At 43.1% G+C, this 18,383-nt stretch overlaps 1 protein-coding gene across 7 annotated transcripts in view; it reads right to left on the bottom strand.

The window, feature by feature from the left end:
• Nucleotides 1–18,383, bottom strand: part of ADAMTSL3 (ADAMTS like 3) — a 278,466-nt gene that overhangs the window by 105,688 nt on the left and 154,395 nt on the right. For all 7 annotated transcript variants that reach the window (XM_074966431.1, XM_074966430.1, XM_074966433.1 and 4 more), the window contains exon 7: nt 5,198–5,324. In XM_074966431.1, coding sequence (XP_074822532.1) covers nt 5,198–5,324 — 127 coding nt within the window. The remainder of the gene's footprint in view (nt 1–5,197; nt 5,325–18,383) is intronic.

The following is an 18,383-nucleotide window of genomic DNA, read 5'->3' as shown; positions in this document are numbered from 1 at the left end:
TCCCTGCTTCAAAGCATGGAGGAACTAGAACATTTCAAAGATATCTGGAGGGAAAATTTCAGCACTAATGGTCATAGTTTGGCAAAGTTATAAGCAACCAAAAACAAGGTCTTGTAATGGGAAGTATCAGGCTACCTTAATAATAGGCGGTACCTACCAGTCCTACCTATATTATGGTCAAATTTAAATTAGTTTTGTGATTAAATAAATTATGTTTTGGAATGAAATTGTAAAGTGACAATCAGTGACCAACTGTAAACTGCACATTGACAGTAAGAAATAATAAATAATGAGAAAATTAAATTATAATAGTTTGCATCTAAAATCTTTTGTGTAAAGTGTTTAGTGAAAAAAATGACAAAATTTAAAAATCTACAGCTAGCAAAGAATTTTTATGAATTGAGTAAGGCCAGATTTCATTAACTCCCCATTTCAAATTCTACTTCCTGTTAGTGTCAGATCCAGAATCTTTCCTTCTCTGTTGCTACAGAACCAGAACACTTTCCTATCATCTCTTACCAGTCACTGGGCAGAAAACAAACAAAAGGCCCAATCCTGCAAGCTTTCCATGTGCACAACTCACTTGCAAGTTAATGGGAGTCCTATGTATAGAGTACCAACCACATCAGGCCCAGGATATTCTGTTTCCCAATGGGATGGTACATTTTACAATCTATTACGCTTTCTGTTTGAATATCATTAGTCAAACCTTTAATCCTTTTACCAGAAAGTTAGAATCAGACTTGTTCACAGAAGTCTAACTTAGTTTGTCTTGAAAAGACAATTAAGTGTTATTGGGGAAAAAATGTTCAAGAACTTTTAAAATGACCGTTTCATATTTGCAAAACAGTATGTTTCCTTTCAATGTTGTTCAACCTTATGACCCAAGAAAAACATTCCATGTCAAAGATATAAAAGGAGATGATAAAACAAAATATTGAGTCCATTTATGGGTAACCATTTGCTATCAATGTCTCCATTTTTAATAAAAATTATGTCCAACATATCTAGACACTTATTTTATTCTTACATTTTAATACCAATCCTTTTTTTCAAAATGTCATTTAAATATTGTCTCTGGATAAATGTCTCCTTTTTCCATAATAAAGCCTTTGGCTCTCGCTCTCTCCCAAAATCTTTAATTTGCTTCACTGTATAATGGATTTTACGTCTCATTCACAACCTTGCATGCTCTCTCTTTAACAGAGATACATCAGCTTGCCAATGTTGTGCATCTGAACACTAACTCAATAACATTCCTAGATACAAATACGCTCTTGGTAAAGTTTTCTTAAGGGCTGCACTTATTATGTACACCTTTACTGATACACTATCACAAAAGAAACATGGCTTTATTTCCACATTTAATTCACACAAAGGATGATTATATGGAACTACTTCCATATGGTATGTGAACAATCAAAGCCAAAAAACGTTTTAAGTCTGCTAGTATCACAGCAATAACGCCAAGGCAAGAGTGACGTGTGTGTGTGTGTGTGTGTGTGTGTGTTGTATTGCTTATGTGTCTGATATATTCATTTTGATAACCAAACCTACCACAATGAAAGATAACATTGAGGAGAGAGAAAACTGAGCCAAAGGAAAAAGCTTTTGTTTCTCTGCTGCTCTCAAATCAAATTCTTCTTAAGAAATTGTGGCAGCAGAATGAAGAAAACAATGAGCTATGAGTCTAATCCAAAGCTGTCAAAGACAATGGAGGAGTCTTTCCATTGACTTCATAAGGACTTTAGATCAGGCCCCCCCAATCCTTAGCCATGCTGCAAGATCACAAGAACTGAACTAGTATTTACTTGGACCATTTGCCAACTATCTTACCACTACGGTTCCAAAAACCTGGAGCTCTGCTCCTATTTACAAGCTCTTTCTATTATTACTACTAAATATACCCTGAAACTCTACTTCAATTGTCACACACTGGCCACATTCCTCAGTCTGACAAATTTACTGTGTGCTACTCAAGTGGTACAAAGTGCATTTAAACCACCTGGGTTTTACTCCTACACCAGAGGTGGGCAAACTACGGCCCACAGGACCTGGCCCCTGAGCTCCTGTTCCGGGAGGCTAGCCCCCAGCCCGTCCCTCACTGTCCCCCCTCCCCTGCAGCCTCGGCGCAATGCTCTGGGGGGCCGGGCAGCGCAGTTGCAGAGCCACCGCCTGACCCGGTGCTCTGGGTGGTGCGGCTGTAGCGCCACCAGCCGCTGGTGCTCCAGGCAGTGCGGTAAGGGGGCAGGGAGCAGGGGGGGTTGGAGAGAGGGCAGGGAAGTTGGGGGTGGTGGTCAGGGGGTGTGGGTGTGGATAGAGGTCAGGGCAGTCAGAGAGTGGGGAACAGGGGGGTTCAATGGGGCAAGGGTCCCGGGGGGGCAGTCAGGAAGGAGAGAGGAGGTTGGATGGGGCAGCGGGGGGCAATCAGGGCAGGGGTTCCGGAGGCAGTCAGGGAACAGGGAGAAGGGGTGGTTGGATAGGGCAGGGGTCCCAGGGGGAAAGTCAGGAATGAGAGCAGGGGTTGGATGGGGCGGCAGGGGGAAGTCAGGGGTGGGGGATCCGGGGGTGCTCAGGGGACAGGGAGCAGGGGGTGGTGGATGGGGCAGGAGTCCCGGGGGAGCCGTCAGGGGGCGAGAAGCAGGGTAGGTCAGATAGGAGGAGGGGGCCGGGCCATGCCTGGCTGTTTGGGGAGACCGGCCCTCCATACAATTTTGGAAACCCGATGTGGCCCTCAGGCCAAAAAGTTTGCCTGCCCCTGCCCTAGACAATTCACACTGTGCCGGGGAATCCCTGCTGGTTTAAATGTGGTGTAGCCACCTCCTATGGCAGCTGTCCTCCATCCCTGGCATAACGGGAGGAGATAAGACAGAGGCGGGCATGTTGTGCACAAGGCTGGAGTGGGAGGGGGCATGGTGGAACAGAGATCCGTACAGAGCTTATGCCAGCAGCATAGAACAGGCCTCCTGCCACTCTGACTTCCACTGGGGCTAAGAGGCTGGGGGTCAGGAAGCCATAGCCTACGCCTTCTGGCTGCCACTGTTCACTATGTCAGAGTTGTGCTAGGATGCATCAGAGAATCAAAAATAGACTTTACTTAGAAATGTTGGGCCAAATTCTATTCTCAGTTACATCCATTGCAAACCCCATGGAAGTGAAGGGAGTTGGAGAGGTACAACTGAGAACAAAGTTTGGCCATGCATAAAGAGGCCATATGTCTTGATTTTTCATATGAAGTCCAAATGTCCCAAGAACTTGCTTGGGGACACCTGAAATGTCCTGTTTTGATTACATAAAAAACATTTGGTTTTGTAATAATTACCATTTTTCCTCCTGCTAAATTAAATAGAATTTGCTCTGTTTACTGGGGGCAACCAGTCTAGTGAAATGAGCGTTCAGCACAATGAGCAGTGCGCAGAGCGAAGAGAACAGTCAAATGAGCTGCTGTTTTGCTCTACATGAACATTAATCACACCTGTTCAATGTTTTATGATGAACACATTCAGAACACTAAATTACTCGATAAAATCCTCCACTCCGAGAAATATGCCTGTGTCTCTACTGAGTCAGAAGGTAGCACTAGCAACACCAGTGCAGACAAATATTATTATGTGCTTTTGTCTTCTAGAAAAGAATTCCTTGACCCTAAAAAGTATTGCAACAAACGTGTCCCTTTTCAAAATTTTGTTACATTCGCTATACATAATTGTCAAATAACATGAAATATAAATCACAGTGTTGGGGAAGCTCTGGCATGAAATTTTACAGCCCAGTCTACGTCATCACAATGTAATGTAATGTGCATCACCAAGACAAACTGTAATGTATTTCAAATTATGTTCACATTTAAGCAAAGTGTAATATACGAGCCATGTCACAAACAGCATAAAAATATTTAGAGCTCCTGCAACAGGTATTACATATGACTTTACGTACAACAACTCTTTCCAAATCTTATTGATAGTGAACTGTTTACAGGCTGAATTACAATGATTAACCCCGCAGTGCTACAATTGGTGCAGTCCTCCAAGATGGGCAGTTACTCCACTCTTGATCATTGCTAAAATGTCTGTTCATACTTGCACTGATCTCTCTGATTTCAGAGGGGCTAGACTGTCACTCCACCCTATGCGGCTCTGCAGGGGAGTAAGGAGCCAACAGGGCCCCATTCCACTGCATGGTACTGGATTTATCCGCACTGTGAGTCCAGGAACAGTTGTGGGGGGAACAGGCTCCATGCAGCTGCTACTCACCCACTGTGAGCAAGTGGGAAGGGAGGAGGTGAGGATGGAGGCAGAGAGGGAGTTGTGAGGACTGGAGAGCGGGCAAAGCCACAGCTCTGTCCACGCAAACACCTACTACCAGAGCTGGTTGAACAGGAGAAGCAAAACCTGAGCTGTGGAGAAACAGTCAGAGGGGTACCTCTGAGCCGCAAATCCTTCCTGTGGCGCCTCCTGGGGCAACACAACTACATGCCGCCCTCTACTCAATTCTAACCCAAAGGGCCCAATTCTGCCTCCTTCTCACTCTGGTAAGTACCTTAACCCATTAATAGTGTTCCTGAGGTCGACAGAACCACTAGCAGGGTAAGGTGCTACTCACCATGAGTAAAGATGGCAGAATCTGCCGCAAAATGTACAGATTAACTCAAACACACAATAATGAGCAGACACAATCTTACTCCTAATTCTTTAAACCTTGTATGTCCCGCACCATGGAAGTAGTTAACTTGCCTCTGAACCACAATTGTCTCAGAAGCTTAAAAAAGGAGTAGAGTTAACTTAAAAACCAGGCATTTTCAGTCACATGCAACAATTTCCATAAGACCGTCCATAAGATGTTTCCCTGATTTGAAAATGTTGCCACAGTGTCACATACATTGCAACATGAGGATACCCTATAAAATGAGATGCATATCTTGATGGTTATTCCTGAGAGAATAAATTGAATGGCTCTTTAAAAAAAAAAAAAGGAGAAAAAAAGCATATCTCAAATTCTTTCCTAGCTATACTCCAATGTGTGGTATCCCTCACGGAATTTCAATAGACTAATCTAGCACAGACTTTATATTAAGTAGCTTTGGATAACTGCAAACAAGTATACAGTGAAAAGGTCAGACTCTGCAATAGGTTGGGTTAATATATAAGCAGAAAACATAGGCAAGGATAAATCAACATAGGATCAATTTGCAACCTACTTTTTTCTGGTGAAACATGAGCCTTAGCTTGCCCCCTCACAAGCCTGCATGCGGAACCATCTCCTGCGCAGATTCCACAGTTGTCTTCCTTGGCGTTACTCCCAAGTTGTCGATCACAGCCTACTGCCTGCCAACAGCAACATCACAGTCAGAAGAGGGCAAAGTTATAGTAGACATGCTCAGGTTTCTGGAATTTCATTTATTATGTTATCCTTTTGATTTTATGAGCTGGCCTCATTCTTTCAAAGCATACCTTGCTTTTCAAATTTAAGCCACATAGGGTCTTAAAAGCAATTTCTATGATTTTAATGATGAGCTACAACAATCAAATACATTAAGATATCCAAGCACAGAAATACAGGAGTCACTTTCCCACTGTTTTTCCAAATGTATAAAGCTGGGTGTTATTCGCTATAACATACAAGGGTCAGCTGTTACTTGGTTATTTAGAATTTGTCTTTCATCACCTGCTAAATTCAGTCTGAGAGAAGAAAATCATTTAAACAACCAAAGCTAAATATTAAAGAAGCACATTGGTTTTAGATCCGTAGTTAAGAAACTCTTGGCAGTTTTCATGATCTAATATCTTGGTTTTTCAAAATTTAACTGATATGGGCCCAGATCACTAGATACATTTTTTTTTCCAGTTAGTTAGTTCACATCAGCTATTTTGGATTTAGAAAACCCTAGAGGTTTCAATTCTGTTTTATCTGAGTTTATTTTGTGCCCCTGTCTCCAAACTAAACTTCTTAATGCTGACGCAAATTCTACCTATGGGAAAAAAATCTTCAGAAAAGCAAAGTGTTAAAGCAGGCTCTTTGAAAAAATGCTAAATGAAAACCCTCCAAACTATAAAGCACACAGATGTTATATCTGTCCATTTTTATTTGAATCAGTTTCTTCATAAGAAATATGGGGCTCAGGAGGGAAAACAGTTGAAGAGCAGTACACAGAATTTATTTAAAAAGTCTATTTGTTGAAAGGGAGATCAATATTTTGTCCCACATTTTTTTCACCTGAGATTTTGTACCAAGACATGTGCAGGTGGCATCAAATATTAAGTAACATGTTAAGTACTATCTTGCAGCCTTAAGCCTGCCTTGTATGACAAGCTGCTCTAAGCAAGTACCCCCCAAAGGTGCAGCTAATCCATTATGGAGAGAAATTCTTTGCAAACCCAGAAGTGACAATGTGAAAAATGCTGTGGAAACTCACAACTTACAGGTTAGCTGCCAAGAAATGACACCTGCTTTCCTTGGAGAATTAGGGATGGAGTCAGCACATAAAAGGCAGAGTCCTACAATTTCTGTGTAAGCCAGAGATCCATGAACATAGAAGGCCCAAATCATGCAGACAGGTGCTGGAACTAGGGGTGTTGCCACACCTCCTGACTTGATGTGGTTTCCATCATATACATGATTTACACTTTGGTTCAATGGTTCCCAGCACTCCCACTGCAGGCAGATCCATAGCCAGACATGAAGAGGTGGAGCTGCACCATGTCTATGATTTTGTTCCCCTCTGTGCTACATGGCAGAGAGGCACAAATAGCACATTTTGCTTGGTAGTTCAGAACTGGGTAATGTGTCACAATGTGCTGAGTGTCAGGAATCTAAAGGATGTAACCAAGGAACCCTCTTGGGCTAGCCAGCTTCTACCTCCTCCCTCCCACCAAAAGGGCCATCTGGGGGAACTGGAGCCTCATGGCTGGATCCTGAGTGTTGGGGACACACAGTGGTTGCCTCACCACAAATTTGGACCCCTTAGACTTTTGCTTTGAAGGAGACCACAAATATTTTATTAGATAGCTGGGTAACAGATATTTGAGATTCTGATTACTCAGCTGTGGTTTATTGCTTAAACCAAGCAGGACTGTTTGGCATTGCTATATAATTAATGAGTAGCAGAATCAACATTAACTTGCTTTTGAAGATCAAAAAACAAGTGAAAGATAAGATATAAGAAATAAGGGAGAAGGAGCGATAAGGAAAAGGGGAAGGAAGCATTGTGAAAAAAGAGAAAGGAGGAGAGCGTAGGGAGACGCAAGCGTCTCAGGACAGTACCCATTAATTTAGCATTTTACTGTTAACAAAGAAACAAGCAGTGTTTCAGCTTTGTTATTCCTGTCTCCAGGAGGCTTACCAGCCTTCTCTGAATCTCAAATCCACAGCTGAAAGGAAGCAGATCCAGAATTGGAACAAAATGATGGGAAGGCCAGGAGGCTTCTCAGAGTTACTGGACTAGATTCTGTCCTCAGAGTGGCTTGCAGTCCTCTTGAGACAAAGGACAGTCTCCCTGAAGTCAGTGGCAGAATTCCACCAATTCCAAGGGATCAGGATTTGGCCCATTGACTTCAATGGAAGGTGCATACAATTAGCTGAGTTCTGAATTAAGGTGAATGGTAAAACGAGGGTTCAGTATGAAAGGCTCAACACTGTTCCTACTCAGGTCAGTGGGAGATTTACTATTAGTCTCAGAGAGAGCTGAACTGGTGGCAGAAAAACAAAAACAAAGCAAACCCTCAACTGATCTGCAACTACAGATTGTTTATGACTACTAAACAGTATGGAGCATGACACACTGCAATTTTGGGCACATTTTTGGGGGGCAACTCTTCAACTGATCAAGGCATTTTCCTTACCATTCTATGGAACATATGCTTCTCTAGGTACATATGAAGTTGACTAGCAGAAAAAGGGTTATGAATATGCAAAGCAAAGAAAGCAGACTTCCAAATGCCTGCCCCTTAGGCTCTGATCTTTGATTTCCTCGTTAACTGTTTTAAGAAACAAAACTTGTCAATTCTTAACCCAAGGTCAGATGATTTCTGAATTGGTTTTCTCTAATCTAGACATTATTTTGTATACTGTGATGTCAAGATAGAAAGAAAAACTTAGTTTAGGTGTACCAGGAAAGTGCTTACTTAAAAGGAAGTGGCTTTAGTATCATGGTAGGTACTGCTGCAAAATAATACATTTCCAAGAGGAAACTTTTCTTTTTCTGCAAGTATAAAGGACTTTGGTGTGTGCTAACCTGAGAGGTTTAAACCCAGTATTAATTTAAAAAAGAAATACGTGCCAGTCTTGAGCAATTATGCACGGGTCTATAAGAGGGTGCAAAACAATTTAGACAATGTTGCCCATAAACAGCTTAACCCAGGAAAAGTTGTAGAAGATGACAAATGCTGCCAACATCATACGTCAGGACTGAGTTAAGGATTTAAAAGCCAGGACCTCGGATCTTATACTATGATTCTACCCCCTTAGATAAAAGACTGGATGTAAAATTTTACAGAGCTAGGATGCTTTTATAACTTCCACTAAATGCCCATCTGCATCTCTAGGTGCCTAAATATGTTTGAAAATTTGGACCTTAGTCCCTTTGGAAATTTTACCTCAGGTCCATTACTTCAGAGGTAGAATGAGACTCATAACCCTCAATACTTGGTCCAGCCACTAGAGGGGGACAAAGAGTTACAGTGTGTTAATGTGTTACATTTGCATATGCTTTATAAGGCAGAGAAGGGGTATGTTCTTGAGAAGCAGGATGAGCCAGTGGTCAGGGCACAGGGCTGCAACTTGGGTTCAATTTCCTTCTCCACCACAGTCTTCCTGTGTGACCTTGGGCAAGTCATTTAGTCTTTTGGGGTATATCTACACTGCTATAAAAAGTCCGCAGCACCGAGTCTCAGAGCCTGGGCCAGTGGACTTGGGCTTATGGGGCATAGGCTGCGGGGCTAAAAATTGCAGTGTTCGGGCTTGTGCTGGAACCCAGCCTCTGAGACCCTCCCTCCTCATGGGATATCAGCGTCCGGGCTCCACCATGAGCCTGAATTTCTACACTGTAATTTTATAGCCCTGCAGCCCGAGCCCTGTGAGCCTGAGTCAACTGACCCAGGCCAGCCATGGGTCTTTTATCACAGTGTAGACATACCCTTTGGGCCTCAGTTCCTCAGCTGTAAAATGGATAACAACACTTCCCTACCTCACCAGCATGTTGTAAGGATAAATACACTAAAGGTTGTAAGGCTGTCAGGTACTACAGTGATGGGGGCTATCAGGGCTTGATTAACCATTTGTGGGCCCAGTGCCAAATATATTTGTGGGCCCCTGACATAAATATAAAGGGAAGGGTAAACCCCTTTAAAATGCCTCCTGGCCAGAGGAAAAATCCTCTCACCTGTAAAGGGTTAAGAAGCTAGGATAACCTCGCTGGCACCTGACCAAAATGACCAATGAGGAGACAAGATACTTTCAAAAGCTGGGGGGAGGGAAAAACAAAGGCTCTGTCTGTGTGATGCTTTTGCCGGGGACAGAACAGGAATGGAGTCTTAGAACTTAGTAAGTAATCTAGCTAGATATGCGTTAGATTATGATTTCTTTAAATGGCTGAGAAATTAAGCTGTGCTGAATAGAATGGATATTCCTGTCTGTGTGTCTTTTTGTAACTTAAGGTTTTGCCTAGAGGAATTCTCTATGTTTTGAGTCTAATTACCCTGTAAGGTATTTACCATCCTGATTTTACAGAGGTGATTCTTTTTATTGTTACTTCTTTTTTACTGTTACTTCTATTAAAATTCTACTTTTCAAGAACTGAATGCTTTTTTTTATTGTTCTTAAGATCCAAGGGTTTGGGTCTGTGGTCACCTATGCAAATTGGTGAGGATTTTTATCAAACCTTCCCCAGGAAGTGGGGTGCAAGGGTTGGGAGGATTTTGGGGGGAAAGATGTTTCCAAACAACGCTTTTCTAATAAATAAACCCAGATAAATGTTTGGTGGTGGTAGTGGAAGTCCAAGGGCAAAGGGTAAATAGTTTATACCTTGGGGAAGTTTTAACCTAAGCTGGTAAAAGTAAGCTTAGGAGGTTTTCAGGCAGGTCCCCACACCTGTACCCTAGAGTTCAGAGTGGAGAAGGAACCTTGACAGCCCCCATGGCGAGGCAGGGGCCAGGGGCAAGAGCACAGCAGGACAAAGAGAGGGAGAGGTCCGCAGAACAAGGCAGGGGCCAGGGGGAAACGCACAGTGGGACCAGGGTGGCGGTCAGTTCCTGGAGCAAGGCAGGGGCCAGAGGAAAGCAAAATGGGCGGGGGGGCAGAGAGGATCCCCCATCAGGGTGGCACGGAGCCGGTACCTACCTCTCTCCATTGGAGCTGGGTCTTTGAGAGCGGGGAGGCTGGTTGCAGTTACTCCTGTAACCAGACTTTTAGTGTCCAGTCAGCAGTGCTACTCACAAGATTACAGTTAAGTATATGTGTACATATTTTGCTGGATTGAGGCCTTAATGAATATGGCATACATAATAGGTCAATGTTTTCCAATGTGGATGCCTGAAGTTAGCCTCTTAGATCTGTATTTTGATACCTATATAGAGCTGGCCTGAATTTCAGAGTTGCTAAGCACGAACTAATCCCACGAAAACCTGTAGAAGCTGCAGGTTGCTTGGCATCTTTGAAAGTCAGGCCACTTCTACTTGAGTGACAAAATATGCATTTTGGAGCCTAACTGTAGACACTCAGGTTTGAAAATTTTGGCCAAGGGTTTTATTGAAAAATAGTCAGAAATCACTAATTTGGGATAAACATTTAAAACGGGTAGTGTTATATTTTGTTTCAGGAGAGAAATTCAGTGTGGAATCCAGCAATATGCAATAATGAATTACCTTCCACAGCTTGATACTCCATGTCAGCCAGCCAGAAAGGTCTGAAGATTTTAATGATTAAGGCATTTGTTAGGGTTAATCTACCCCATATTGTTGGCTATTTACAGAGCAAAGGGATCAACTATAAATGTTATAGGCAGACTGGGAGAACATCTGCAGGCTTTCAGGGCATATTCAGAAATAATTATATTAGGTGATTTTAACATAGATTGCATAAATGAAACAAGTGACAATATAAGCTGTGTAATGTAAGAATAGGGACCATATTAAGTTATAAAAGAACCAACATGACATAATTATAAAAAGTGATAAAAATACTATAATGAGTGGGTTGTAAGTAAATATCCCCAAACAGATAAATTGAACTGGTACATTTTCAGAGAGAATCAGTGGCCAATAGAATATAATGTAACATAACTGGAAATTTAAAATAAAGAGAGTTTTGAGAAATCAGTGCACAGTGTATCTAATAAAGTTTTTACAATAACTGCATTGATTGGGCACCTGCAAATTTGGATAGACTGCAATTATTTTCAGAAAATGTTTCAACCAGATAACATTTTAGGGCTGTATCTGAATAAATTATTTTGTTACTGTGCTCTCTTAAATAAAAAGGTACTCAAAAACTATGCCGAGGACCCGATTCTCTGCTGGTATAAATAGGCAGAGTAGCACACGCTTATGCTAACAGTGAATAGAGCCCAAATGTTCAACAGCTTTTCCAAAATTTAATATAAGCTGAATATTGTTTCAACTGAGGAAGTAGATTTAAATGAAAAACACGAACATAGGATATTTAATTTTGATTTGTGAAGGTTAATGTACAATCTGTCAAATTCAAGAATCTCCATTTTTTAAACAGATGCTTAGATTTAATTATAATGAGAAAATGGATAGGACTGGAAAGCATTAGCATTATTAAGGCCCCAATCCTGCAAAGAGAACCATCCTGGTGGACCCCTATCGCCACGCCAAACCCCCTTTTAGTCAACAGGGCTCCATGCAGGCACTTGGTTTGCCCATGCAGAGCTCAGTCCAGCATCAGGTCCCAAGCTTCAAATCTTTGGGCATTTGAAAGGTTGTCAGAGTTGCATTTCTTAGAACTGCTTAATCTTACTTTTCCCCTGCAGCTTCCCACTCACCCACCCACAGACACATCCAATTTACTTGAAAATATGAAGTATGCTCTTTTTTTGGTGTGGAATACTAATGCTTCTTGGGCACTTGAGTGTCATGGACACATACATTTCATGAAGCATTGGAGTTAAAATGCACTAACTCCATTCTGAGTTTGTTTTATGCCTGTGTTGTCTTAGACTAAGCTCCTCAGCACAGGGACAACTTGACTTTTCAGAACACTTCAGGACTGAAGTCATTATATACAATAAATAATAATTACTTCCCTGAACTTTCTTTGATGTTACATAGTGCCCTAATTTAATGGATCTGCCTGTCACTTATTCATCTCCTGTTTCATTAAAAAATTGACACTAATTCATTGTGCTTTTCAATAGTCTATATTCCACTGGGAAAGAGGCAGTGAATGCATCACTGCTCTTTCTTAGCATGATGATTTTTTAATAGAACAGAAATAGAAAACCAGTTCAGTCTTATCTCACAATGACACAATTATCGCTTTACTCACTAGTGATATATGGCAAGCCAAACAATGCATTCTGAAATTCAATCTGCTCCCTGTACATTAGTACCTTTGAGTTTCTACTTGCAATGCTAATTTTGAAAGCTGCATAAATGTTTGCACCCATGCAAAATGCTGGTAAGGAAATGAGAAATAGAAACATGAAAATGTAAGTGAAAATCTCCCAAAGCAAAACAAAAACAAAAAATAATTAATTTCGGGAAAAGTCTTGGCTTCCTCTCCACTGGCACATAAGGGTTGAAATACAAAAGGAACACCACATTTCTGCTGAGCAAGAAGACAGACCACAGCCAGGCAGGGTAAGGGGTAGTCCAGTGATGCGCAAACAGGGGGCAAGAGATTCTCCTCGGGAAGCTTGAAGAACCTGGGATCTCGCGGGTCCCACAGGGTTCGCTGTCATAATAGCGGGAGAGGGATAAAAACGGAGTGGGTATTGTGGGGCAGGATTGAAAAATAGTCCTCCTGCTCTGCAAACAACATGAAGACCCAGCCAGCAGCCGCTGCTCTCCGGCCACCCAGCTCTGAAGGCAGTGCTGCTGCCAGCAACAGCGCAGAAGTCAGGGATTACTTCCGATTACAAGTAATGGAGCGGGGACGTGACAAATTCCGTGAACGGTAAAGGAGACCATGATTGGAAGTTTGCACACCCTTGAGGTAATATATGATTCTCCGTCAAATGAGCTCTGTAGAAGTGCTGTACATGGGAACATGGCAGAAGGCATTTTGTTTCAGGGCATAAGCCAACCTCTAGCTATCAGGGGGTAGGAGTAAATTTTCTCTGATAGCAGGTATCCCACAACTGTCTATTGCTTTTTTTTAAACCTTCCTCTGAAGTACTATATCTAGTACTGGCCACTCTTGGTGAAAGAATGATGTATTAGCTGGACCACTGGTCTGATCCAGGATGGCAGGTTCCATGTTCCTATATTCTGGGTGGACAGAGTGTAGAAGGGAGGCAGTCAATGGACTTGCCCACACTATGGATCCATCAAGCCACAAAACCCCACAGGAGGTGATCACAAAGAGCAGTAGCTGCTGCTTTAATCCTGCAGCTATCTCCAGGTTGTCCCACCACAGTTTCCACACCCAAAGTATTTTTAACTGGGCTTTGCATGGGGGAAACCAAGATATGACATTTAATTTTGTATCTTCAGCCTTACAATACTAGGAATTAAAACTGAGCTCAGAAACAGCTACATAAGCTACATATTGCAAAAGGCAACAAGCACTGTGCGAGATAAACATTTCCTCAGTAGTCTCTGGCAGAAATCTCTCCTTCAAGCATTGAATGGGCTGAAAGGGGCCATAACGTTTCTTTCAATGCTTGTAGTTAAAAAAAAAAAAAAGAGTATGGCAAATCCCTGAGTGCTTACTCAAGCAAATTTCCTTTTAAATCGATTGGAGTTTGCCTGCTTATGGCTGATTATAATCCTCAGGACTTTGCCAGAGAAAAAGGATTAATTTGTTGTTGTTGTTGTAAACCACAAAATTGAAAAACAAAAGCTGTAGTGGAATTTATGCTCACATAAGCTCACACACTGCACAGCTCTTATTCCATGAATGACAGTTACCTACTGTACTTTCTCCTGCCTTATTTGTCTGACAACAAAACCACATGACAGGCAGATGGTAAGGATTTTGGCATCTATACAACAGATAGTGAATTTTAAATATGGTCATGGGAATTCCTTTTTATGACCACACAAACATGATTATAAAATCCATCATGGGAAATTTATACTGCATCTTACTCTACCATTTCCCATGTATCTTTGCCCTGTTGTAAATTGCAGAGTTCTATCATGTAAAGCATCTCTCTTTACTCACAATGTAACCCATACTCAACCTTCTGAATCATGATAGAATCAGCAGATAGCTTATGTGAAAGTAGAATGAATTATATTGAAATTATAATTCATTAAAGAAATGCTACTTGAAGGGTTTGTTGAAATATAGTTGTCAGGAAGAGAAACATTAAGGAGTGTGAGACAATGGGTCCTCAAACTAATTAACTTAGAGCTCCTACTGAGCTAGGAGATTGGTAAATGTTAGTATGCAAATAAGATATGTATGTATATTTGTCAGTTTCTGCTTTCTTTTGTCTCTTATGTTAAATTGGCTTTGGCTTAGCTGTATAAATAAGTTATCTTGAGCCTCAGAGAGGGGCTCACATCTGGGTGCATTAGCAAAGCGCTTTGCTAATAAACAGAGTGGTCTGACAAATTATGTGAGTCCTGAATCTGACTTTGACAATTTGGAGGTTCCACCGAGATGGCAACCGTCTTCACTGGGGCCGTGTGACTCCTGACTGTTCTTAGGACGGCCGTGGCAAGCCGGCACCTGGGCATTTGGCCCGAGCAGTCCTCCACCAGAACGGAAGGGTGCATGACCACAGTGAAGTCTACGCCATCGAACCTGTTGGTTCCCACTCTGTTCTGGTAGGGATCCCGGGATCTGACATCAGGAATCTGGTCAGGTAATTATTTCTGTGTTTTGTCCGGACTGAGAACTGTCTTGTCTCTGTGTCTATCCGTCCTCCCTGTGGTGTGTTTGAGTCTGGGCGCCGTCTCCATCCGGGGATCAGCTGACCAAAGGGTTCCTGTCCCCACAGTCTGAGTGAGTGAAATCTGCACAATCGCAGCCGCACTGCGCCTTGGGTAAAACCCTTGGTGTGAAAGCAAGGGCGACTGAGGCAGTAGCCTGTGGGCTCCTTTTGTGCGTTGCACCGGGCATCGCTCTGACGAACCCGACTTTCCTTCTTGTGTGATTGGTGTGTAAAGTCCTCCTGTATGGGTAACCAGACGTCTAAGTCGGGACAGTTCCCTAAAGGAACGCCGGCTCAGTTTATGTATTTTAGGAAGAGTCCGGACTCCCGTAAATTTCTGGAAAAATTGTCTAGGCTAAGGGGGTCAGGTAGAGTTGCTACTACCACCACTACGCTTCTGTCCCCAGAAGCCTTTACAGCTATTCTGAGGGAAAATGGGCCCTTTTCCCACAGAAACGGTCTGTAAGGGACTGCTGCAGGCAGCAGGCAGAGAGAGAATCTGATCAAAATTGTTTGACTATTGGGTAATGTAATCAAAATCACTAAAGGATGTAAGGGGTTTCTATTGGAACTTAACTTGGCTGCTCCTGGGTGTGTCTAGTTGTACAAGATGGAAGTGTAATCGGGGTACAGTTGTGTAAAAGAGTAATCACAGTGCAAGGGATGTTAGGCAAAAGAGAATTGTGTGTGTGTGAATAGTGCTAAAATCTGAAGCTGTGTCTCAGCTATTACCTGAGAATAAACTTATCGCTTGGTACAGCAGAGAAACTATTGCAAACATGGTCTGTTGCACAAGAGGGGAAACTGAGGTACACCACCTCATGAATTTCATAAATGACCAGTGAGTGGGGTAATTCACTAGCCTGACTATAGAACAGCCTGACTATAGAACAAAATAAGTACAGCCTGGAGGTAATTCTTCTGTTTTTCCTGCAATTAGCAAGGAAATTTGTAAAAGAAAGTGGTATTATTATTAAGCAATAATCTGTCCCCACCAGGGGGGTGGAAATTGTTTCTTTTGTTTTTAGACTCTACAAGCAAGCTGGCGACAGCGGAAGAATAACTCAGAATACCATGGATCTATGTTTTGTGTTGTTTGTCTGTGGTGTTTGTCTTGTCGCTAGCATTGTTGTGTTTTAATGAACAGAAAACCTCATGACATGGGTGGGGGATGGCTTCAAAAGGCTGACCTTGAGGGTGGGAGGGGGAAAGATGTGTATGGGAATTCAAAGGGCTAACTCAGGAGAATCCCAAAATTCAGTGGCCACTGTTAGGATCTTGGGACAAAGACCGAGTAGACGTCTTAAAAGACAAACTCGGCCAACCTAAAACTAAATTGGCAAAAGGAGAGGTTGATTGTTTCATGCAGTGGTGTGAAGAGGCAAATCATAGGTGGACAGAATCAAAACTTGCCTTTCTCAAAGATTCTGGCTTCTATCCCACCAGATGCAACTCATTTTACTGTTGTTGATTTGTGCTCTGCTTTCTTTTCTGTCCTGGTTCACCCTGACTCCCAGTTCCTGTTTGCCTTTTCTTACAAGGGGCAACAGTACACATGGACCACACTGCCCCAGGGGTATACTGAAAGCCCGTCATATTTTTCCCAGGCATTAGCCCGAGACCTTGCTGACCTTGTTTTCCCGTCCAGGTCCACACTAGTCCAATATGTAGATGATCTACTCCTCTGTTCCCCTTCATTGTCTGCCTCTGAAACTGACTCTTTAGTGCTCCTTACTGCCCTAGCAAATAAGGGTCACAAAGCTTCTCGCTCTAAACTACAACTCTGTCAAGCTTCTGTCACATACCTTGGCTTTCTTCTCTCCCAGGGTTCCCGTGCACTTTCTCTCACCCGCGTCCAAGCTATCCTTAGCTTTATCCGACCCTGCTCCCCACGCCAGGTCCGGAAGTTTTTAGGCATGGCTGGATTTTGCAGACAATGGATTCCCCAGTATGCCTCCCTTGCAAAACCTCTCCAGGAACTCACTCGATTCTCTGTGCCTGACCCCATGCCGTGGCCCCCTGAGGCCAATTCTGCCTTTGTTTCCCTCAAACAGGGTTTGGCTTCTGCTCCTGCCTTAGGGCTGCCTGACTGTTCTAAGCCTTTTACCCTTTTCTGCCACGAACAATCTGGGTCTGCACTTGGAGTTCTCACTCAGATGCACGGAGAAAGGAAATGCCCAGTGGCTTATTTCTCTGCCACTTTAGACCCTGTTGCCCAAGGCTTACCCCCCTGCCTGCGTGCTGTGGCTGCTGCAGCGTGCCTAGTCAAAATGTCTGATTCCCTTGTTCTCCGCTCTCCTCTTACCCTCCTGGTCCCTCACTGACCTCACCCTGCTCCAAGACTCTGTCCCAGAAACCGAGAAAGAATCCTGGGTTGCCCAAGGTTGCTCTCTACATCCCGATTCCTTTTGGCGCTCGCCTACTGGCGCCTTTGTAGCCCCCTTTTCACTCTACCCATCTCTGGCCGTCCTGCTACACGGTGTTTCGCATGTCGGAAAGGAGGGGATGGTCTCTGCTGTAACAAAGACAGGATGGTGGGCCCCCCCCAATTTTAGCTCTTTTGCAGCCCGCCACTGTGCAGCCTGTACCATTTGCCAAAGCCATAATATTGGTAAACCTGTAAAAGTGGCCCAGGGGTTCCGGAGCCTGCCTCAAGCACCGTTCCTGCACAAATGCCTAAGTGTCAACAATATGAATTTATATTGGTTATGGTATGTTTATTCTCTGGTTGGATTGAAGCCTTTCTTTGTCGCAAGGCTGACTCACTGTCTGTTGCCAAATGTTTGTTAAATCATATTATGCCTGCCAAGGGAATTCGTACTACTCTGTCCAGTGATCGGGGTACACATTTTACTGGACAACTTGTTCAACACCTGGACCGTATATTGCATATCAAACACCTGTTGCACTGTCCCTACCACGCACAGAGTGCAGGTGCAGTTGAAAGACAAAATGGTGTACTTAAGAATAAGCTTGCTAAAATTTGTGACTCTAAGGATTAAGCTGGCCAGTAGCCTTACCATAAGCCCTTATGGACATGAGATCCACTCCATCCCAAAGGCATAAATTAAGTCCCTTTGAAATTGTTATGGGACGCCCTATGCGAGCTATGACTACCATTACTCCCGTTCCAGATTTGAACTTGACTCACAGTGCACTCCTTCAGTATTGCAAGGGACTAATGCATGCTGTAAGTCACTTCCATTCACAGGTTCGAGCTGCCTGGCCCACGGAACCCACCTCCGACGCTTGCCACAACCTCGAGCCAGGTGATTGGGTCTATGTACGGCGCCATCATCGAAAGCACGCCTTGGAGCTCCGG

Source organism: Natator depressus, chromosome 10 (assembly GCF_965152275.1).
Source record: "Natator depressus isolate rNatDep1 chromosome 10, rNatDep2.hap1, whole genome shotgun sequence".
NCBI classification, from domain to species: domain Eukaryota; kingdom Metazoa; phylum Chordata; order Testudines; family Cheloniidae; genus Natator; species Natator depressus.
Note: the sequence above shows the minus strand (reverse complement) of the source record. Positions and strands in the feature narration are given on the sequence as shown.